Source organism: Amblyomma americanum, chromosome 7, assembly GCF_052857255.1.
Source record: "Amblyomma americanum isolate KBUSLIRL-KWMA chromosome 7, ASM5285725v1, whole genome shotgun sequence".
Taxonomy (NCBI): domain Eukaryota; kingdom Metazoa; phylum Arthropoda; class Arachnida; order Ixodida; family Ixodidae; genus Amblyomma; species Amblyomma americanum.
In genome coordinates this window covers 44,633,188-44,657,675 of record NC_135503.1, presented here as the reverse complement: position 1 = coordinate 44,657,675, position 24,488 = coordinate 44,633,188, and the positions used below count along the sequence as shown (strand labels likewise).

The 24,488-nt window shown below is 48.7% G+C and overlaps 2 protein-coding genes across 4 annotated transcripts in view; one reads left to right on the top strand and one right to left on the bottom strand.

The window, feature by feature from the left end:
- Positions 1 to 24,488, bottom strand: part of LOC144099003 (rho GTPase-activating protein 18-like) — a 201,440-nt gene that overhangs the window by 140,626 nt on the left and 36,326 nt on the right. The window contains exon 7 of the mRNA XM_077631994.1: positions 23,237 to 23,290. Coding sequence (XP_077488120.1) covers positions 23,237 to 23,290 — 54 coding nt within the window. The remainder of the gene's footprint in view (positions 1 to 23,236; positions 23,291 to 24,488) is intronic.
- LOC144097079 (uncharacterized) lies at positions 15,902 to 22,465 on the top strand. 3 transcript variants are annotated; one of them, XM_077629868.1, is made up of 3 exons: positions 15,902 to 16,043; positions 19,842 to 20,035; positions 21,897 to 22,465. In XM_077629868.1, exons 2-3 carry the CDS (start codon positions 19,875 to 19,877, stop codon positions 21,988 to 21,990), a joined length of 255 nt encoding a protein of 84 aa, XP_077485994.1. In that variant the 5' UTR covers positions 15,902 to 16,043; positions 19,842 to 19,874; the 3' UTR covers positions 21,991 to 22,465. The 3 variants fall into 3 exon arrangements, with proteins under 3 accessions (XP_077485994.1, XP_077485995.1, XP_077485993.1); XM_077629869.1 differs by lacking the exon at positions 15,902 to 16,043 and adding an exon at positions 18,724 to 19,012; XM_077629867.1 differs by lacking the exon at positions 15,902 to 16,043 and adding an exon at positions 19,043 to 19,232.

Genomic DNA, 24,488 nt, shown 5'->3' with positions numbered 1-24,488 from the left:
ATGTAACCTCTTCCCCCTCCTCCCACCACGAACCCTCCCGGGATAGGAAGTGAAGCGCACAATATATATACACCAAAAATTAAACAACCGACTGGCTTCAACCAATGACAAACGACATGTTAAAGTGTTCGTAGAAGCTGCCTAGGCGCAAGACCGTTCACCATGTTTTATACTTCACCCCAATCGAAAAAAAAAACACAGACTTTGATGCTGTACACTGACCGTAGGAAGCGAGCTCTCCACCCCGACTGGAAAGTACGACTACTGGACTCGCAGCAGAAACCACCGCAACTCTCCCGCACGATGACTGTAGAGGTACAGCACTCATTCGCTGTGGTTACGCCTCACTCATGGCTTCCTGACTCCTAACCGGCGTCAGGTATACACCCCCGAGGCCAAAAGTATGCTCCCACCACCGAGCTGTGTTCATGCCTGTCCCGGAAAAATAAAAAAGCATAAATTGTCCCTGTAACTTGCATTAATTGCCTTTGACCACGTGTTGTTATTACACTATTACAAAACTATGTCCCTATGCTCGTTGGTTTCAGTGACTGTTGGACCTGAGGAAAGTACGCACCGTGAGAAGTTGGAAGCGGGAATATAGATCGGGGATGCGGGCTTCCAGATAAAGGACAGCGTTTGAAGCTGACTTTGGGAGCTCGAGGCGGATACTTAGGGCACGCCTTTCCAGTAAGGCTATGGCATGCAGCTTGTAGTTGGCGCTACCAGAGAATAGGACGCAACCAAATTCCAGAATCGGTCTCATATATAAGCCTTATAGAGCAACAGTAACGTGTCGTGACGAATGCCAAAGTTTTTATTGCATACTCGTGTCAACCGGCCCAGTGTCCCTACGCTCCTTGGTTTCAGATGACTGCTGGCTTCCGTCATGTATGTCATAACGAGCCCCTCTTCCTTTCCCTTGTCTGTTCTATTACAAAACTAGCATTAATTAGTAGTAGCTACATCCGCTTGTTATCCAGGCGCTAACTAACGATGCAGCAGTGGCGTCACTTCCGGTTCACGACGCCATTCGGCTTGCTTCCTCCGGAAGAACTGCGCAGGAGCAGGCCTGACGCATCTGTGCTGATTCCGTACTCCTTGGCAAGAGCCGCCGATGAATTTTGCAAGCGATATGTGCAGACGAAAGATAAAGCACATACGCGCGTGCATACGGCTTGCTTAGAAAAACATGCGCGCGCCACTTCGATGGCCACGAGCGAGAGAGGGTATCGAGATAGGGCGAAAAAAGAAAAATAAAGGAAGAAATAAAGTCTGGAATCAAACTTGTGCGACGTGAGCGTACACCCCAAACCCGAAATAGCAACGCCGCTGCCAAGCGAAGCGTGCTGGAACGCGCTTGCCAGCGCGACGCAGAGCGGCAGAACGTTTAGCGCCAGACTCGGCCGACCAAGAGAGGAGGCCGGGCTGGCCCGCGCGCACCCCACACTCCTGTGGAGGAACTCACAACAAAACACAACAGCTTTCGTCACAACATTACGTGGTGGTAATGATTTGGTTTTAACGGCGCAAGGGCAGCTTTGGTCGAAGACCGCCATGGAACAAGGTAAATTGGTCTACTCAAGGTTGGGTCAAAGATCCTTTTTGCGAGCATTTCAACCCAGAGGAGCCGCGCATCAGGCCAAGGGAAAGCTTGTGTACGCATTCTACTAAAGGTGTGTACCCGGCGGCACTGGGGACCGAACCTCGCACCTCCCGCAAACGAGGCGCTGCGGTCGCACATCATCACATGAATGTTCACTTATACCTGGGCCATCTCGTTCCCGTATGCTAAGGTCATTGAGGAAGCAACCCGCTTCACGCCATTTCATGATCATTGTCATCAACTGTTTACGAGGAAAGGAAAGGCGCAGAAACTGCCTCGCTTAGGGCGGACACCCTAACTGGGCTCTCAGGAAAATGATGAAAGAGGGAGTGAAAGCAGGTAGCTAAAAAAAAGGCGCCGCAGTGGAGTGCTCCGGATTAATTTCGACCACACGAAGCCCTTTAAATGGACAGCGAGGACACCGCCATCCAATTACTGCTCTCAGTAAAAATTGATTCTCTGGCTCCTTCTCGCTACGCTGACGTTTTTCCGGCAGCGAAAGACGAATTTATAGGCGAGAAAATTGGATTTAAAAATCTTACAGCAAGTCGATTCGAACTCGCGACATCCTTACCGAAAAGGACGGGTTTCCACCACTTTGGAAGTGTATGGCGGCGTAGCACAGCCTCTGGGATCCGAGTCTGAAGTCGGTGTCGACGAATGGAGTTTAGCTCGCGAAATCGGCCGCTGATGGCGCCACCTGTATTTAGTTTTTGGTACTTTCTAGCTTGTAACAGCTCCGCTTTCCTTGACAACGGTAGCTTAGTGATAATTCCTTGTCAATGGTCTCAGTCTCTTGGCGTTTTCCTTGGCATGGTCTCTTAGCGCGACCGACTGACCAGCTGCTCACTCCGGATACCGAGCAGTTAGGAGGGAGCTGAGGAATCACACGTCTACTACACTGCCCCCTTTTTAATAGGGTTGTACAGTCACGGCGAGCCTGCGAAGATTACGACAGTGCACAAAGAATTATGCGCGACCGGAGCACGCGTAATGAGGACGATGGGCCGATAGTCAGGTGCGGCACACAGAGCGCATTAGCAAATCCGCCGGGACTCTATAGGGGCGCTCCTTCTGAGGAGTGGCTCGCTCATTGGCATAGTGATCCACGCATTACGGACGCGTAAATGAACGATCACTCGCCCGGGCTGCTGTGACGCAATATGGCGGCGGCATTCACTTCAAGAAATCAAGGCCGTGGGTTGGGCTCTATGCTGGGGCCTCTTGGGCCGCATATTGATCGGAGCGATTTCAAACATGCCCGTACACGAAGACCAGAGTGCGCGTTGATTAAGCATTTTCATACAGGCACGAGCAGCATAAAAGGGAGCACTTAATTCAGATCGAAGAGCAATCTTTTTTTTTATTTGTGCATCAAACTTGAGACGGCTTTGTAAGGGGATCATGCGCGTAAAAGTTAAAAAAAAATGTTTGCAGGCTCACTCGAGCTACACCTGGATTTCGCCCCTGCATTTCCATCAGTATATCTTGTTGGAGCAAGTACCTAATTGTTGCGCTACCCTTACTGGAGCTCGCATAGAGGTTCGTCATGCATTTTCAAGGAAATCATTTACGCTTGTGAATACAAGAGCGATCCTCTGTTAGCCAGGTGAGCCTCGACCTAAATTGGTGAGGCGAGCTCCCACCGATGTCCATGCCTCGCAGCGTTAGCTGTCTGTGGGGGAAGCTGGCTCGTTTCATGCGACGACCGGATGTCCGCACAGGTGCACAGCAGTTGTAGAATGACTTTGAACAGGTGCACCTCTGCGGATGGACGGACAAAAATGAGAGAACCCGGGAGACCGGACTTAGAAAAGTAAAAATGTAGCCGTGTGATGTATGTCATGAATTAAAAAGTAGTTAGAAATTAAACAAAAAGCGTATACGTACTTCTGACATCCTTAGACGATCGACGGCTGCAGGCTAAAAAAAGTGTCCCCTCTTTATACTGCCTCGATCGGTATACAAATGCGTCATGACTCTCAACTATGCTACACCTCTAGACCGAAGTGCAACTCTGGAAGGTGAACTGACACACGTAACTTCTGTTATCGTATTAACAGAGCGAGAAATGATATTTAAACGGACTGCGAATGACGTCACATCTGCTGAAAATGGGTTCCTTATCTATTCTACTATAAAGGTCGCGTCCCACAAAGCGTGAGCGTCCCCTACGGCGCCGATGCGGCGATAAGCAGCGTATGCACGACGCATGGCCCCCGCTCTTAACCTTCGCTTGCACAGAAGAGCGATTTGTAGCTGATCGAAGCATCAGTGGGCAGACGTGTGATCGACGTCACAGAGTATAGAGACAGAAGGCGGTATACAGCACTGCCCCTAAATAAAGCCCCTCGAAATCCGCAGCCTTAATGAATACTCAACTATACGGCAGAGAAAACATGGCAATGTGTACTGAGCGCAAACCTTGTTCAAAAAGAAACCCACGCGAAGCGAAATTTGTTTAGCCGCTTTTATCCATTCACAATGCCTTGCTTGTGATCAAATTCGAAAATGCGTACGCCCTTCTATAGACTGCGCTTGCTAATGCATGGGCCTAAAAGGTCGCCCACCTCATCACTTTATAATTACATAATCGCTTTATCACGTGGTCGTTCGCCACCTCCATGCGCCTCTTTAATCAAGAAACCGTTCGGTTAATAATAATAATAGTAATTGGTTTTCGGGGAAAGGAAATAGCGCAGTATCTGTCTCATATATCGTTGGACACCTGAACCACGCCGTAAAGGAAGGGATAAAGGAGGGAGTGAAAGAAGAAAGGAAGAAGGGCTCCGGACTAATTTCGACCCCCTGGGGATCTTTAACGTGCACTGACATCGCACAGCACACGGGCGCCTTAGCGTTTTTCCTCCATAAAAACGCAGCCGCCGCGGTCGGGTTCGAACCCGGGAACTCCGGATCAGTAACCGAGCGCCCTAACCACTGAGCCACGTTACCGTTCGGTTCCAATCGGATAAATTATGTCGAAATCCGCGCGCTTCACGTGAGCGTATCAATGTCCGCTGCATCACAGCCGCCCATAGAAAACGGAACAAGATGGCAGCTGTCACTCGCGCTTACTTCCTGGGACAGCGTGAGTGCGCGATTAAACTTGGGGGTGAAGTCCTGCCGTAGCTGGTTTGCAAATACATAAGTGACGCAGGTCACAGCAAACTGTGCTGTGCAGAAACTAAACTATTTGCGGTAGAGTGAAATAATGCTGTGAATACGACCATTACGGTGCCGCAGCCCGCGAAGGTATAGCACGCCAGCACACGCAGTCCCACGAGCATGAGCCGTTATTCACACGGTCCTACGTGACCGCACCTATCGAGCTCCGATAAACCAAATACCGGCCGTTCATAGCAGGCTCTGTCGAGCTAGACAAATGACAGCTCGGCTTTTATGTCTGGGCTGTGACAGCTTTCACCTACCTGATAAGCATAGCTACTTACGTTACTTCTTAGAAGTCATTAGTTTTTCTTTTTTCCTATTAATCTAAACTACTGTCTCACTCAGCTCGGCTAGTTCTCTACCTTACTTTTAGCGTATTTACTCGAATAACAAACGCACTTGCATAATAAATGCATCCAGTACATTAATTACAAATTTTGGGAAACTTTTATTCGACCGCAGTGTGAATTTTACGCAGTGTAACAATCGCATCCCCAATAAATGAGCGTTTTATTTATTTTTTCTGGACAATAAGTTGTGTTGACTATGTGAGTAAATACGGCACTTATTTCTACTATCTGGAAATTGGCTACACCACTTCCGTCTATAAAAAGGTTCCGCAATACTCCTTGCACATTCTAAATAAACTCTCCCAGTCGCTAGAACGCATTGTAATAACCGTTCCGGCTAAAAAAAAAACAAATTTGCACTTCCAAACTCGACAGAATATACAATAACGCTCAAAAGTTGCCCTCCGCTCTTTTCGTAAGAGTTTTCAAAATTCGCGCCGTCTTCACGTAACGCGACTACGCGTATAAGTTTCAAAGCTGCCATTCGTCAGATACCTTCAGGCGTCGTCACACGAACGTCAGGCAGCAGCTACAGACAGCAAAACAGAACCTAAATTATCAGCAGACGAGGCGCGGTCGCGTATACGTCATTACATATACGCCATGGCTGGAAGCGGCTATCTGGCCAGATAAATAAAAAAAAACATGAGAAATAATAACCCGCATGATTACGTCACCGAGGATGCTTCAATAGGTGGGGCAGGTGGAGAGGTTTTAGTGCGCTAGGGAATGGCGAGGGAAGGAAATGATAGAGGAGTAAATTTCGCTTATCCATAACTCCGCGTCTGCTAAAACGCGTTCGGAATGCTTTCGCCAGAGAAGTCCGTCGAAATAGTTTTTTTTTATTAACATATAATGCATACGGCACTTTTTTTTTCTTTTTTTAAGTGTTTCAGGGCTGCTTTCTATCGCAAAGCGTCTAAGATCTCTCTGGAGGCCACATTTACTTACGGCTGTAATAAGGGAGTAATTACAAATTGGCATCCACCCAAGCGCGGCTGCAAGGGAAAGCTATACAGCTTTCTCAGAAACTTCGTACTTAGAGGAAAATTCGTCCTGGTCCAGGGTCCAAACCCGAGACCACCGCTTCACTTAGTGATGGAGGACCTACTGCCGTGCAGTGCAGTAAGAATTAAGCGTCCTCTCGCGCGGTGCAAGGACCGGCAACAGCAGGTGTCGAGAGAGACAGAAGCAGCGACACAAAGGCGGCGATTACCGACACGCCCCGGCGTGCAGGGTCGGAGACGGGAGTGCCGACAAGGTCTGCCACGATCTTCCCACGGAGCCCACTCAATTTCCACGCCAGTCTGGAGACAGGGCGCCGCATGCAATCTCCGATCGCTCGCACGCACGGCAATCTACATTCTCTCCTGTGAATAAGCCGCACCTCTCGACCACACTTCTTTGCGTCTATCGACGCCTTTGACACGACTTTCCCGCAGTCTGGGCGAAGGATCGCAGGGTGTCAGGAAATGCGGTCCCACGGTTGGCGGGTACGGATCGACCAAACTAAATGACCAATGAATAAGGAGTTCTTATTTTCAACAAGAATACATACAGAGATGAAAAGCGAACCGCTGGGGGGTTTGGGAGTGTCCGTGGAAAAAAAACTGCGCAGGAGAAGCTTGCCGACGGTTCCGTACACCCAGCCAGCGAAAGAGTCGCACTTACATGACATGTATTCATCTAGATTTGTCAAAAATAAATGAGAAAGGCAGTAATCAACTCTGACCCGTAATGAGCAATGCAAAGCGCAGCGGACCCGCCGCAATGGCTCAGTGGCTCTCGAGTTCGACTGCCGTGCCCAAGGTAGCGGGATCGAATCCCGGCTGCGGCGGCAGTATTTCGATGGAGACGAAAAGCGAAACCTCCCGCGTGCTGTGCATTGTCAGTGCAAGTTATGAAACACAATGCGGTCGAGGTTAGTCGGAGCCCTCCACCATGCACGGCGTCCCTTATACCGGTTGTTTCGGCGAGCACTTTCAATAGTTGCTAAAAATAGGGTGGCTAAAGTAGAGAGGAATCTTTTTTAGGAACAAACTGTTGCTGTTCAAATAACTGGCCTCCACCGATGCCAAGTTTGTTCCTGAAAAGAATTCATTTCTATTTCAAAAAAAAAAAACTATATGTAGGACTTTTTTTTAAACTGCTCATTGAAACACCCGGTTAACCCACGAACAGCCTCGACATGGCATGCAGCACATGCGACACAGCACAACGCAGCACAAAAAAAAAAAACAAGAAAACAATAGGAACAGTTGGTTTCCCTACTACATACAAACCAGAATAGCTGAATATAAATCGGAATACTTCGAAGAGAACTCCATTCGTGGAACTATGAGCCAACCGTTCTTATGCCAACGCTGCCGCGTTGGCTGCTCTCTGCACTTCGTGCGAGCCTATCGCGTTCTCTCCACGTGCACTCGAGAAGAGCTGCACTCGGAAGCTATACATAACTCTGTTCCCACATGCACGTAAGCCGCGGCCGAAGGTCTCCCTGCTATCCAGGAGCGGTCCAGCAGAACGGCGGCGGTCCGCCCGGAAGTTACGCAAGCGCGCCAAACGGAAGCAGGAATGGACTGCAGGAAAGGCGAGTGCTTCCCCAACGGTGCTTCGCCATGCAGAGCGCGCAGTGGGTTATCGGCAGCGACTGCGGCTAGCCGCTTCCTCGGGCGACCCCCCCCCCCCCCCCCCCCCCTTTAACAGCGAACAGATTTGGCACCGTGCAAGGCTCCCTGGCCGCTTGTTTACACGCGGTAAACACAAATGGGCTGAGGGCCGAGTGAGGAGCGTAAACATGCCAGAGAGCCTGCATGCTATATATACACTGCTGCTACGGTCACTTTTCACGTCGCGACGCTAAGCTACTCTCTTAAGCCTGTAACGCCGAGGCCATGAAAACGATGGATAAAATTAAGTTCCAGAGTTTCGTCACTATTGGTTCTATATTGAAGAAGTGTAAAAAAAAAGTGGAAATTAAGTATATCTAATACGAAAACATAATTCCTACTCAATTACAATGAGCGAATTATGATAAATTCTGCACGTCTAACAGACAAAATGCGCACGCATACTCAGACGCACACATTAAACACAAAGCAAAAAACTAAATTCTACCACCTGCTAATGCAGCAGTTCGCTGCTTGGAATTTTAGGTGAACTGTCTCGCAGTTATGGTTAGAGATGCAATGAGGAATACTTTGTAATGACTAATATTCCAGCTTATCTCTTGCATCTACTATGCCAGTTGACACTGCTCAACAAAGAATGCATGCACACAAATGCTGTTTGTGAAAAACCGTGAATCACTGATATCATTTTGCGAACATAAATAAAAATGTTCACATTTTTATGGTCTGCATCATACGAATTATGCAGAGTATTATTATGTTAACCGGGTCTCCATGCCAGCTCCATATTCTTAAAGAGCATTCGTTTTACTATACGCCGAACTAGCGACATCTTGAGGGCTCCACTGGATGGCCTAAATGTCTAAAGATTACAGCAGTTTTGAAGTTTTTATGGTACCATATAGTTTAACCACGTAATGTAACGGTACGGTATCATAATTTTGCTATAAATACAGTTGAACTTCGTCATAACGAAACGTTTCTAAATGAAATAATCGATATAACGAAGGAATAACGATTCCTCTTGGAAGCTCGGTCAGCACGGGCTAAAACGAAGTAATCGACGGACCCCGTCAACTTTGTTATCACTGGTTTCAACTGTATAAGATTTTTTTTAAATAATATGACGTAATAATAATTTTCAGATTGTTAGTGCACGATAATAAATGAAAGATTCTTGCGAACCAAAGTCCAGGAAAAGGCTAAGAAGTAAGCCGTAGTGAAATGAAATTCCTACCCGAAGAACGCGTTCTAACGCGCACGAAAATCTCAGTTCGCGAGCGTGTTTGCATTCCTTTAGGTCGCAGTTTAGGGCGGGATAACAAAACTCTGAAGTAACTGAGCCACCGCTGGCAGAGTTTATACGTCATAAATTTTAACTTACCCCCAAAATGTATGACTCTGCAGCCAGTACCCGCGCGGAACTAAATAGGCGCAGAAGCGTGGAAATATGTTTGGGGCGGAATCGAGCCGAGCTTAAACTAAAGGGCAGCTGATTTAGCGCCTGCCTATCTCATTGGACTCTTATTTCAAAGACCTACAGTATTGAGCATGTTGCTCAACGTGAACCCTTACATTAGTAGAAAAGACGCTGTCATGCCCTTCTCTACTTCTTCATTTCGAGCGCCACTTGGCCACGCCGCCCATGCGCAACAACTAGATTTTGTCACAGCAAGATACATTTGCCCCGTCACATGGGATAACCGCATTTCTCCAATTATAAAATGCACCTTCTGTGCGTATAGCAATTCGTTTTGAACGCCTTCCTTTATACTCTGCCCTGTGTTCAAGGAAAGGACGAAACAGCTGTTTGAGCCATGAACTTCGCCCATGAGTGAAACACGCGCCACTCCGAGAAGTTGCTCCCGTCCAGTGAAATGCGTATCGAGAGAAATCGCTCGTTCTAGGAGGTCATCCATTCTTTGAGGTCTTGCGATCGTTATCTGGTACGGCGCCACAGGTGCACGCATGGGAGGAAGCCACGCACGATAAACTGAGCCAGCCAACTCGTCGCCGCCATTCACGATAAGGCTTATCTCTCTCTTTCTCCGCACCCTTTTGGTCACGGTTGTTGAAGTGCAGGGACAAAGAATACGGGTAAATACATGGGAACGTAGTACCGGCTTAGGGCTCGTCCTTGCGAGCCGGTGCGCACGTACACATACTACACGAACGAATTTCAACGCTTAATTTCTCTGCACACCGTTGTTAGTGGGAAGAGAAAATGAAATATGCGGAATCATGTAATGAGAATACTGCTAGGATAGAAAGAAGTTCCGGCAAAACTTGTTAGAGAAATAAAATGTCGAACACCGATATTAAGAACTCATAGAATAGCTCAACAATAGTCAAAACAGCCGGAGCTTATGGATGGTTATGTGTCACATCAACGCAGTGGGCTATGAGAACGAGGTAGTATAGAAGGTTTTGGATTTATTTCGATCACCAGCACTCCGTCGCGTCCCTACCACTAAACGACCACTAGGACACTGCAAGCGGGTAGAAATATTCCTCCAAATCGAAGAGGTAAACTTTTCGATTTTGGGTGTGACTGAGTGCTCGAGGATCAAATGCAAAATATGCAAAAGCTTGAAGATCTTGGCGGCACTTGCTGTTGGAGGAAGGGAAAGCATGTTGCACTTCAACGTAACGTTCTCCGCTCTCAAATGGAGAATGCGTTGAGTATATATCCTATAGAAGCTCCGGACTTCGAAGACAGCCGACGGCAAATAATCTGTACAAAAATTAGAGGTAGGTCAGGGTAGGCTATGAGGATCGGTGTGAGGATCGGCTGGAAAAGGGGGTCACGTAAGCATTTTTAGACGTACGCAAGGTGACGACTATGACAACCTCATTACGAGGGGGAGCAGCCTAAATATTTATTTATCCAAGAAAGCAGCGTTGAAGCCCGTGAAGTCGTTACAAATATACTAAGCAAAATGTCCATAAAAAGGAGCAGAGACACACATCCTCCCATTCAAGCCTCCGACAATGTCCTTCAGCTGTTACCGGTGCATCACCCCTGTGACAGTCTCAGACATGCTGAGTTGTTCCCGTGTGCCAAAAAGCGCTCTAGGTCGAAAGGGACATTAATTTCTACGCCCACAACAGAAAAAAAAAGTAAAAAGTGGATGTTCTGTTTCCCTCTCCTTTTAGGGCTTACGCCCTCCCTCTTCTCGAACTTCACTGCGTATACTTCTTTCGAATAATAATAATAATAATAATAATAATAATAATAATAATAATAATAATAATAATAATAATAATAATAATAATAATAATAATAATAATAGTTGGTTTTGGAGGAAAGGAAATGGCGCAGTATCTGTCTCATATATCGTTGGACACCTGAACCGCGCCGTAAGGGAAGGGATAAAGGAGGGAGCGAACGAATTCCGAGAATGCGTTTACGACAACTGAGACACCCACAGGCTCGTTAGCAGCGACGAAGACCGTGCGTGTTAAAGCGCCATCAGTCGCCCATAGGTGCATGCATAAGCCCACTGGTCAAGCCCGTGTTGCTAAGCTATGGCGTCAAACTTCACCCGAATGTGTATAACAAACCTGCACCGCGAATACTTGTAAAAAAAAAAAACACAACGACCCTCTTAACAACGAGCTGGACACATCTCGTGAACTGAGCACAGCAACGTCGCGAGACAAGTTTATTAAAGCTTGAAGGAAACGGAAAAAGAAACAGATGCTGCAAACTTGCCACTAATGTTGTCGGCATGATGGAACATTCAAACTACAGTGCTCGACTTTTACCTTTCATTTTTGTTAGCCCCGTGACTGAACCGGCTAAGTTCAGTCGGTGCAGGCTTCCTCGTAATGTCCTTAACTTCCTCAAGAGAGACACAACGTGCGTGACCACATTTCACCGCTCACGGATTGTGGCTATAGAGTGGACAGCAGCCTCGGACTCGGTTAACCCGGGCCTCGAACTGAAGGAATCGGGAGGAAGTTGCACATACGAACTCCGCGTGTGTCGACGATGAACACTAAAGCACGCGTGCGACCGCAGAGCAAAGACGCATTTGTCTGCCGGCTGGCTCTGTGCGGGCAGCCCGAGCCGCTAGCACGCGCCACAGCTGACGCGCCTGAGTTCGTTTCCCACATAAGCCCAGAAACAGGGTCACTTCTGCTTTTTCTTCTGCTCTCCACGCTGTTTCAAGGCTGTTATTTTAAGCCACGCCACGCACAACAAGCGCGAAGCGGCGCGCCTCGAGCGCCAAGCGGCCATTTATTCTTTTTTTTTCTAGCTTTTCTTTCTTTGTGTTTCGTACGTGCTCAGTAAAACCGCGCATCCATGACTTAGCGGTCGGCCAAGAATGGGAACAAAATATTTCTGAGCAGATGCGATTTCACTGTTTAAGTTAACAACGATGGAAAGAAAGATGGAAAGAGAAAAAAAGGGAGGGGGACAACGAATACAGCGAAGGAAGGTAAAGAGAAGCATAAATGAAAATAAGGGAAAACAGATAATGTCGTACCCCAAGTTAGTCTCTCTTTTTCTAAGCGCCGATGGTACCATATTCCACATTACACCACACCACACAGTACCATGCCATACACCATACTGTGCACCACAGTATTTCATGCCACGCCATAACACAATACCAAGCTAGAGGCCTGTGTACTATGCGATGTCAGTGCACGTTTAAGAACCCCAGGTGGTCGAAATTATCAACAGCCCTCCACTACGACGTCTGTCAAAGTCTGAGTCGCTATGAGCTCTATTGGGACGTTAAGCCTAATAAAGCCAAGCCTATACTATACTATACTATACTATACTATACTATACTATGCTATACTATACTATACTATACTATACTATACTATACTATACCATGCCATACCGAACCATATCATACCATACCATACCTACCATACTACACCAAACCATATCATATGCCATACCATACCATACCATACCACAACACCGTGCATCATAAACACCGCACCACACTATACCATACGGTATCATACCATGTGCGGTTTCACGCACTGGAGCGGCATGTGGTATATCAGGGACGCCATAATGGTTGGTTTGGTTTATGGGGTATAACGTCCCAAAGCAACTCGGGCTATGAGGGACGCCGTATTGAAGGGCTCCGCAAATTTCGTCCACCTGGGGTTCTTTAACATGCACTGACATCGCACAGCACACGGGACTCTAGAATTTCGCCTCCATCGAAATTCCACCGCCACGGCCGAGATCGAACCCGCGTCTTTCGGGTCAGCAGCCGAGCGCCATAACCACTGAGCCACCGCGGCGGCTTCCGCCATAATGGAAAGGTCCGGATTAATTTCGACCGCCTAGGGATTTTCTTTAACTTACAATGACTCTACCAAAACGGGGCCGCCGCGACCGGAATCCGAATCTATACATTCGCCAGGAAAATGAAATGACCGGAATTCGGTGACGGCTTCAAGTTATTGCCACGGGCATGCAACTGCTGGCGCGGCTTCAATGAGGATTTATTGCGACAACCCGACGTGACAAAGACAACGCCCAAAGTTCGCAGCGCGCCGGCACGCCGTGCAAGCAGCCATTGAGTGTTTTTGTTGTTGCTACAGCGGATTGCACTGCCGTCGCTCAAGAGCGCTGCCATACGTCCCCAAAGACTACTCGGTCGCAAGTCAGTCATTGGCCAGTGTATCACTACAATTCGTTCCATATACCTATACCTGCGAAAGCGTGGCGATACTTTCCGCGCAGACTGCGTTCGCGTCCATCAATAGTGCAGACCGCCACCTGGTCAAAGTATGGAATACGCTTTAACAGTCAGGATTTTTAGACAAACTACATATAGCAGAAGTTATATATTTGGTGTCGGCCGAATAAAACATAACGTGGTGCAGAAAATCTAACTTGAACGTTTCCATTCTGCCTGCTGGAAATTATGCGCTTACCAAGCTGTTACCGGGCCGTCTCACTGCAGTAAGCAAAAGTTACTTGATCTCGTTCAACGCTGATGCACGCGTCACATTCGTATTTCTGAACTTATTTACATGTACCGCCAGTGTGTGCCCCGCCTTCACCGCCTCATGCAGGCATTTCGTTAGGGCTACTATCATTTATAGTCTTGGACAATACGTCCTCACTCAACAGCGCCAGCAAAATCTTCTACAAACATTACCAGGAATTTGAGACGCATTGCCTCAAATCCCTACGGCCAATCACGTTCTGTTCTGCAGCCACTCAGTCATTCTCTTTCTTTCTTACGTCACGGATGACGTCAACTGACTATATTGGAACGTTCAAAGCGATGCACCACGCGGTGGTACCCAAGGGGACTAGAAGCACTCGTCCCGAATTTCTGGTAACGGAACTCAAAACACTGCCAAGCAAATCCGCACCATACTTGAACGCGTTTGATGTGCCCAAGTCCCAACGAAGCACATAGATTGATTTCGCAAACCTCTGAGCACTGCGCTCTGAGGAGTATTTCGCGTTTCGTTTTATGCCCTGTCAGGTTTTCGTCCTCCCTCTCACAAAACCAGGCGAAGCCGGAGCGATAAGCGCAGAGAAAGTGATAACATTTTTACGAGCACATTACTTCCGTTGCTTGCAAAGCGTTGCACATTCTGTATGAAACGCAGTGTAGGTCACCGCTCAGTGACATTTCTATATCAGTGGCATTGGAAATGTAAGTAAAACGTCGCCCTAGCCTTTCTGTGCCAGCGATTATCTCTGTGAGATAAGTGTATACGGCAGGCTATAAACAGAAATTTCACTTTGTATTCAACGAAAAGCTGCACGCAGATGAGATTACACAGCAACATGTAGAGCAATAATACGCACCTACTAAAATGTATGCTTAAAACAGCAAGCTCCTTGGCCTTTGCGGCTAAACCTTCCCCATAAGCCACGCCGTCTGAGGTTTCGTGATGATGCTGGCACTGTGCAAACCAGCCCCGCTAGGCCTCAATGTTACAGCATCCTGTCGCATGCGGCAAAGTTCGTACTGCACACAAACCTACACCGAACCTACATGCCCTTCTGATCGTATACACATTACTCATATCGCTTATTTTGACTAGCCGTGAAACCGGTCTCGCAAGCAGCGGGCTTCCGCGGCGGTTAATATCACGTGTTTTATTGCATGTGACCGAGCGTGCATGAGGAGTTCGACAGCGTGAGTGCATTTCCATGTATGCCGCAGTTTGTGACGACATAACGACATTTGGATGGAGAAGAAATGTCGCGTAAGCAGCAATTCGAACGCTGTGCGGCATACGAAGTACGCCCTTCTTATGTAGACACTGTAACCAGCAACAAAAAAGCGACTTCCAGGAAGATGCGAGATATTAAAAAATGAAAAGGGGGGGGGGGGGAGTTTCCGAGAGGTCCAACTACAGTGCTCAACTTTGAGACCTCTTTCAGCAACCTACTGTGAACGCGTAAGCTTTGTATACATTTTAGAATAAACTTTAAAACTTTTAACTTTGAAACTGTTACTCCAACGTACCTCCAAAAAGAGTTTCATAAATTCCTGGCTCTCACGTACCAAAATCGACGATGCTATTCATGGCTTCGCCGTCGCTTATAGTGTAATCACAGTATAGCTCGCTTCCTAAATAGGCTTTAAGAGTAAAGAAAGATAACATCGGCAGCTAGGCCGGAAATGCAGCTCAAAACTAAAAAAAAAAAATAACGAATGGGGAAGGGGGTGTGGCGAAGGGGGGATCATAGGAGGCAGGGGCGTGGCTTCAGTACCTGTGTTAATAAAAGTGTTAAAATACAAGTGCACCGATACTGACACCTCATATTATCATTACTGTATGACACGACAATGCTGTCTCGAGACAGTTCCCCCTCTGCTCCCCCCCTTCCCTTCCTCCCACTCCGTTCCTGACTTTTAAACGCTTCGAACGTTCCATGCCAAATTTCCGCCACAGCATCGTAAAGCCAGTGTTTACGCGTCGGTGAAACCGTTCTAAGCCTGGATCGCGTGCTATACGCGGTGTCGCTGATTCACGAGCGCTCAACCCGAGAAGCGGGTAACGGGGAATGGACGGCCGTTACTTAAGTAGCCTATCAGCAGGAAAACACGCCAACAGTTGCGCACGACGCCAGCCGGTGGCGCAACTGCTCCTAAAAAAAGGAGGCGCCCGGGTCACATAACGAGCGGCTATACCTACACAATGCCGCGGCTGTGGAGCGCGCGCTCAGCACACGACAAGTCGGAGGAGATAGCCACGCCTCGCTCGACAGAAAAGCAGTTCATGGCTGCGAAAGAGGGAAAAAGCGCGCAGGTCGACGGAGGGACGAGTTCTTCCGTAAGTGGCCCGTAATTTGCGCCGGCGGTGTCCCCCCCCCCCCCCCCCCCCCCCTTCCTCTGCGTCCCTGGTTCGTGTTTTCCTTTTCCGGCTGCGGAGTTTCCGACGGCACCTCGGTCCTTGTTAAGCCACCAAGCGTGGCCAATACGCGCTCAACGCTATGTGAAATGGCGTCTGCGAGCAGTGCGCGTGTGAAAATGCCGCAGAGCTAAGTTTCGCAAATATACACGGCGTCCAAAGCGTGGCTTACTTGGGAAGTGCCGAGTTACGTCATTCAAGGAAGTCTGCCGGTGTCTGGCGGAAGGATGCCGTAAGATGCAGGCCGAACTGGAACTGTTCTTGCTATCAATTAGGCGTAAGCTGCAGACGGATGAAACGCGTCCTCATCGCGCAGGATAGCAATGAATGTGAACGGTGGTGTCGGTCTCTTTTGTGAAATAATCGGCTACTCGTACACTTTGCAGAGGAAAGCTGTTCATGCTATAGCCAACCTCCGATTTAGTAAATCTATGTCCGACCTTTTTTCCAGGTATTGTACTTGCTGACAATTGAGGAAAGTTACAGGAAGAAACCAGATTTGCATATTAAAAATCTAGTTACACTAAATAAATGTATTTGGGAAACAATACCTCAGTTCAAGCTCAGCTTATAACTTCCAACGACACAATTATGAAGTTTACAAGACCCGTGAAGATTACGGTTTTCAAAAGCTCATCCACCAGACACGGAATTTATTAAACCCTTACCGCGGTGTTCCAGTCTTAGTGCTTGAAAATTACTTGCATTCATGCTTTCTATGCTGTGCATTCTATGCTTTCTTGCATTCATTGTCTTCTCTCTTGCTCCGTTACTTGCCTAGTGTGTATCGGTTTTGAGTTGTCTTCTATGTTTAATATTTTTTTTTTATTGACTGCAGCGCAGAATTGTAGAAATATTGCTCCTTGCGGTTGAATGACTTCGTCCAGGACGACAGGCCCTCGTCAGGTGGTTTAACACCTTTAGCCTGTACGTCCTCGGTTTTTGTACTGCATAAACCGAAATAAACGAATTATTATATCCGGGAATTTACGCGTTGACAGTTCGGTACGAAGGGCATGGTATAAATATCATCATCGTGATCGTTAAGATCGTTATCATAGCTCACAAATGGCTTATCATAAGAGAGTTCAACATTTCAATCCATCACACACGCGAACTAAATCCGCTGCTGGCGTACTCTGAGGGCCTTATAGGATATACTCACGGGTAAAAAAGCTAAGTGTTTTTTACTGTTTTGTACTTCTGCAACTATGTCCCTTATTATTTTTCATTCCTTCTTCTGTCACACGCATGGTTGCTACTACACACGTTGCGTAACTTTGTGCTTATACTGCGAAGCCTATCGCACCCTTCAGTGTTGATTTCGGAACCGTTTGTCAGCAAGATATTTCGCGCAGCTCTCTTTGTGTGACACGTGGTATGAGCGACGCACTGTAATAAACTAACGCCGCGTTAAAACACATTGTCCTGCATGGGGACACATCGGAAACTGCACCGAAGGAAGCCAAGTAATGCGCGCAGGTCCCTAAGTCCCTAAGAATGCCTAAAGTGTCGCCAGAACAAAATCATTTAGGCGGAAAGAACTGCGAACATGGTCATTGTTTTTTTTTCTCGTTGCTGAGAACAGCTAAAGTCTACTGGTATATGCGTTAATCCACATCGAAAGTCCCTTAGTCCCAACCGGACAGCACTGACAAGCTATGAACGTGCTCCTAAACCAGCAGGCAAAACTCACAAAAGTTTCAAAGGGTCTCCTACTCTGCCGGAGGGACACCCCAGCGCAATATATCAGCGTGGTCTGCAGGAAGCCTACAATAATTATCTTTTCGGGAGAGGCGCCGAATTTGGCTTCGACAGCAATGCTCTTTCTCAGTCCCTCCCAAGCGGGCTTGGACTCGGGTGCCGCAGGTCAATAAACCTGAGCTGTCCTTATGACCGGACGAAGCATTTTGAAGCCCTAAATGTTGAACCACCAGCGCGAAATACGCGAACGCAGAGAATATAGGACAAGCCCTGGTAGAAACACTTGCCCTTTGTGTATTCCCTCTGCTGCAGCGCACCGCTTCGTGACACAACAGACACGATATGCGGAAGACACAGCAAGGACATCCTACTTTTCCAGCCGGAAACTATATATTCGTAGCTCTTCAGCCGTGCCGTGTGCTCGGGCCCTACCACATAGTGAATTAGTGTTGAACGTAACATTGAGCACAGTAGTGTGTGCACAAGCTGCCAGTATAGACACCTATAGTCGGATACAACTCGAGAACAAAGCGGCTTTTCCCCGTCAAAGGACCCGCTTCCAGCCAATGGCGTCGGCCGATTCTCATGAGCCTGCTAGCGTGACAATGCAGGGAGTGGCCCATGAAAGGGAATAGTCCCCGCGCTCCATGGTCGGGGTATAGTCCCCTCTCTGCACTGTCGCGCCGCTCTCTGCACTGTCACGCTAGCAGGTCCACGAGAATCGCCGACGCCACTGGTTGGAATTAAGGGGGTCCTTTGTCGGAGAAAAGCCGCTTTGTTCTTGAGTTGTATCCGACACACAGTCGGCGAAACGGTGAACTGGCCACTCATTTCATAGTGCGAACTGAACTCAGTATCCAGACGTTATAGTTGTGGGGCAATGCTGAAGTGACGCGCACAGGTTCTGCACGTGTCCTTAGGAGAGCAGCGACCGAGTCGCATGCTAAAGTCCTTCTAAGCAGCCACTGCGGCGTGCGCTCTCGAAGTGGGGGGGAGTGCCGCCCCCACGAGGAACTGCCCCGGAGCCCCTCCGTACTTCGCAAGAGCGGTGGTGCCGTCACGGTTGGGACGCGCTTTCCTCTTTAAGGGTCGCTCGGAAAAATCTTCTTCCTGTCTTCGAGCGTCGCTTTCATGGGAGCCGAAGCGGCGACGGACGACGCCTGAGCTGCTGCTGCCGAAAGAGAAATGTAGGTTGGAAACTGATTAACATGAGTGATCGAAAAAAGCGCGGCCCGCCCGGTATACGCGCGCATCGGTTCCGCAACGTTGGATCCGGTGCCACCCCCGACGACCACCCTTCCAGCTCGCACGCTCTCCCGCCGTCGCGTGCCGCTATAAAAGGGCGCGCGGGCCGCCAGCATGGCACACAGCCTCCCAGCGCCCAAGAAAGCAACCAGCAGCACACCGGTGAGTCGGACGTGAGGTGCGCCACGGATCTTACGAGCACCGATGACTGCATCGGCCCGCCGGTGACAGGCGACGCGACGTAGACGAGCCCCTGGTGGATAGCCCGGATACAGGGCGAAACTGCGTCTTCCAGAGTCGGAGTATAGGGGTCCTGGTGTGGACGATAACGTTACTAGCTGTTTCTTGTTTAAGACAGATATTAGTTGATGCTCGAGCAGGAGGGTCATTATTTTACAAACATCTAAAAGCGACATAGAGCGATGCCAGCCGCTGCGATTTGTCTGGGCTTGTCGGTGTTAGCTCGCAGTCGGTAAAGTGCAGCAAGTTAGCCGGAAGATTCCTGCCTACCTCTTGTACAATTACAAATTTTACCTGTTTCCTTTTTCGAATAACGCCGCGCTAATGAATGCTAGTTCCGACAAGTCACTGATAATTCGATCCGTTTTGATTTATTCCTTTTATCACGAGGACACCTCAAGGCCAATCACTGCTAAAAGGAGATAAAGTCGCTGTTTTCAACTAGCATCTCACCTAGGAACGCGATAAACGCGGGACCTAATAATAAAGTTGTAAGTAGGTATTCATTCCTGCATCCCCTTGTACACGCAGCAACCGTAGCCGCCGCAGCCACCTACAGTCAAGATGTGCAGCCGCCGAGTAGCATTCACCTTTCTCTGCCTGGCGTTGGTCGTCGCCCTTGTGACGCAAGAGGCGCAGGCCAGCAAGCTCAAGAAGCTGGCCAAGTACGGCCTCATCGGCGCCGCCCTGGCCCCAAGGATCATCCCCATCCCAATCCCGATCGGGTAAGCGCTTCATCTCAACAACGGTTTTTGGAGCTGTCAATTCGCCGGCGGACAGTGATACTGTGCGGTTTGTTAAGGCGTTGCGCCTGGGACATAGCGGATGCAAGCAAATAGAAGTCATGGTGATTACGGAAACACGGCGTGCGCAGAAAAAAAAAAGTGTTCACTTGCGCGCAAGCCCAAGAAGATTTACCATCTGTACCTTATGCCGCGAGAGGAACAGCCTAATACATAATGACACTATGAACGTCTACCTACGTTGACACAGCAGTGGATCGCCAATCAAAGTGCCATCATTACTTTCGCACCGTTCATTAGCCTGATTCAGTGCTAAAAAATATCAGCCTCAGGGAACTGATTTAAATTCGGAGCAGAAAAACGACTCTGCTACCACCGTTTGTCAACCATCTTAGGCCGCAATGTATCGAAAATTGCTCTGGTCTGAACAAACTGGCCGTCCTTGCGGCTGATTACAGAAGCGGAATTGATACGGGTCAGCATTGCCAGTGCAGGACTTCCACACCACCTTTATAGATTACACGCCTCAAATAGCTATCAGCTATGGCGAGCCATCAAGGCAACGCTGCGCGACAGAAAACGACAGCGATAACGACAGGGCTTCGTGAAAGCTTTGCGGACAGCCCCTCCGGACGTCCCGTATGCGCGACCTGCGCGCCTCTCGTAGGGCCCCTTTTTTTTTCCAGCCGTGCGTGCACAGATAGCGAACATAGAGCGAAGCCCAACAACCGGAGTGTCCACGAAGCCTCTCGCAGTGCAAGAGGGCACACTGAAAAGACTTCCCCCGAGGGCATCAAACAGCAATTTGTTTGCTGGGAAAACGTCTCAGCGCCGTAGCTCGGAGACGGTAACGGAAGACAGAGATAGTGCTAGAGAGAAGACGAAGGCCAAACTGTTATCTCGAGTGCCCGCTCCCTAGAAAGCTTCGCATACTGACAAGAAGGTAGGAAGTCAGAGCAGGATACCCTGAGTGCCAAACGTGCACCAATAACAAACGCTGGGTGTCCGGATATCGTCAAGCGTTAGTCCGAATAGAGCCAAGCCTAATCGCAAGATGTCGCGCGTTTACGCTTAAAGGCGAAGCTACAAGCGTAACTAACAGGATTATTACCTGATTGGACAGTATCTCGAAGTAGCATATTTCTTGCCATTCGTTCGTTCGCTACTTGGACTGCGTAACAACGCAGCCACTCCAAATACTCGTCCATCCTCCTTATCATATGCAACACGCGTCGACCGGTTGCTTCCACCAAACAAAAGGTTCGCAAAGAGGAAAAACTGCGGTCTATTGAGTTCATCCTGAAGGAGATAAGTGTAGATATGAGCAAAAGTACCAATGCTAATGCGACAATCCAGTCATAAGAGGTCTATCCTGAGGAAGTGTTGTTATCGGAGTAAATCTGTACGTCGCTGCACGCCACACGAGGCTAAGGACTTTGGCCATCCCGCCCTCGTTCGCTACAAGGCAGCCAATACTTATACAGCCATGACATCGCATTCCAAGCCAAATACGCAGGCTTCTTACGAAACTTTGATCACCAACAGCGTACAAAAAAGACAGCACTCACTTCGTCCGGAGTTATGGTCTAAAACAGGTATCTTTTAGTCGGTATCAACTAGAATGTGCGATCCAAACTGACAGTACTCATCCTTAAGTAGAACACAGACATTGGATGCGGGTGTGCCGTGTTGCCTTGGCAACAACATGCCACAGTGAGAAGTATACAAAGCATCGTTTCCTCCCGCCTTGTCTCCCCTCCCCGCTTCCCCCCAATATGATTTCACCGGTTGTAGTGATCGCGTACATAAAGTTGAGTACTTCTTGTTCTACGCCTTCTTCCAGCCACCACTCCCACTACGAGCACGCACACTACGACCACCACGGCTGGCACGCTGGTCTGCACGCCCCCGTTCACCACCACGGTGGCTGGTGGTGAGAAAGAGGACCATCACAGCTGGGAGGTTGCGCCCCGAAGGAAACTGCAAGTCAAGCTCCACTAGTTCCCGCTCCTCGCACCAAGAAGAGAGCCCGATCACCAAATGTTGTGACACAGTCAACGTTTTGTTTTGTGCTTGTACATACATGTGAGTGTACCTGACCACCTTACCATGAACTCACCTCGTGTTTGTCCGCGTCTGCTGCATCGTGTGTCTTCTCTGCGTCCCAGTTCCACTGTTTTCGGTTTAATAAACGAAATAATACATTGACGCCAACAACGTTGTCCTATTCGTCGTTCTTTACTCGTCCCGGAAACTTCACTTGCGCAAAACTTCCGCTCGAGCTATCCGCGACATGGTCCAACGCCCCGTGAACAATATACGCAGACCTGTCTGACAGTGAACCAGCATTTGACCCGGCTGTTCAGAGTACTCTCTGGTGCTCCAGCTGAGCGGCGCCCCAGAAGGAGGCTGCGAAAGCACGTCTACAACTTCGTGGTCCGCCATGCACCAGGCATGCGAGAACGTACAGGCATATGCCAGGAGCTCGCGAGGCCTCTGAGACAGCTCCACATGGAGAAATATACAAATACGCACAGTGATCTGCAGCCTACCAAGGAAAGCCTCACGCCAAGAGGGTGAGCAAGAAGTGGGGTTGAGTTCGCTACACGCCATCATTGCAGCCTGCATTGAGTTGCACAGACTTATGCACCAGTAGATTCGCCACGAAACAGGAGTCTTGAACTCTTTTTGCCAGTTACTATCCGATAGGGTCACCGACCAAATATCCTGGTCATGTCTCGTCTTTAGCGGTGAAAGATGTACCAGGCTAGTCGGTTCCCAAAAGAACTACTGCATCTATGTGAAACTGGCAGAAATGGCCGCGTGGGGTTTGACTTGCTTCTGCAACGATGCCACAGACGAACAAATAGACACATTTCTTCCTTAGTTGCAGACACCGCTCCTTCGGCTCCGCTCTGTTGGTTCAACGAGCAGCGATCGGCTCACTGGTCTCGAATACAGCACCCATGGACGAATGCGTCACAGCGTCTTTATTACCTCCCGTCCACAACCACGCTGGGACGTCATCATCAGCATAAAGAATGCCCGCAAAGAAAGACGCAGTCACGGTGACAAGGTTCACGTAACCGTCATGTGACTGCCCGTCAGCCGAGTGCATTCGCAGCGCACCATCATCAGGCTGATGCACGCAAGTGCGATAGAAAGCGCCGCCCCACGACTTACCGGAAGCTCCTGGTCTTGGCTGTCCACGCTGAACGACTCGCTGAAGCCGGGTTGCTGTCGCAGCGCAAAATAGACGAGAAAATTACGAGTGAGGATCAAGCAGCGAACTGTCAAAGTGTAGCAGTGTTGGTTTACTATGTGCTTGTTGGAAATAGCTCACAGCGTCCGCACACACCTCTACACGAACACGCCTGTATGGGAGTAAAAAGGGACTAAGCTGTCCTCTATCGCCTTTTATAAAAGGCAGTGCTCCAGAGGACAGCTTACTACCTTTTCACTCCTTACTGTTTAGAGTGTACAATTTGAGTCAAAAGGAGGCCGCCATGTTGGGGCACGCGAGAAGGCCCAGACATATGCCAGGAGCTCGCGAGGCCTCTGAGACAGCCCCACACGGAGAAACCTACAAATACGCCCAGCTATCTGCAGCCTACCAAGGAAAGCCTCACGCCAAGAGGGTGAGCAAGAAGTGGGGTTGAGTTTGTTACACGCCATCATTACAGCCTGCATTGAGTTGCACAGAATTATGTACAGTCGAACTCAGTATTACCTGCAACGCATTGGTGGCGCAACTTTTGCCATTTTTGCTTCGTGGCGGTTGAACGCGTCTTGATTCTCATTGCACAAAGCTCAGCCCTTTCGAGTGGAAGCTTGCCGACAAGCTCTTACTGCCTGGTAAACGAAGCTCTGGGCATCTATCTCATGCATATTGTAAACCATACGAGGCGCAACTGTACATATGCAAATAGCATGAAAAGGAAGAGTTAGTCGCGCTCGAGAGCCAATTACATTTTTACTCCTGCATGGCGCCTCAACAAGTAATATGGTGATGATTAGTCGAACAAAATACTAGTATACATCTTTCTCACGCCTGGAGAGTAATATATCTGGATGCGCAATAATAAAAGGCTTCCTTTCATATCGTTTTGCGCGTGTAGGATTCTGCCGTTATGCTTGGTCAGGACTCCTTGCAGCGCTCACTATTCAGCAGCATATAAGGCTCCTTCGGTTATCCAAGGCATATCGATGGCTGAGAATGTAAAGAATATAGCAGTAACGCGTAGTACGTTGCTACGACCAGCTGTGGCCCACCCACTAGCCCTGATGCAAGGAAAAACTAGTGACACTAGGGTCGCTTCTCCTTCCCTTCATTCTTTCATCAAACAGTCAGTCCTGGCACACTGCCCTCCTAGCACAGAAAGGCAGACTGAAAGCCTGTTGGACGTACAGCCAAGCGTGCTTGCTTCTGGGCCTA

Excerpts from the sequence above, each read along its gene's own strand:
- LOC144097079 (XM_077629868.1), top strand. The coding sequence starts at position 19,875 with ATGTGCAGCCGCCGAGTAGCATTCACCTTTCTCTGCCTGGCGTTGGTC. Across the intron at positions 20,036-21,896 it reads CCCATCCCAATCCCGATCGG|CCACCACTCCCACTACGAGC; the intron begins GTAAGCGCTTCA and ends GCCTTCTTCCAG.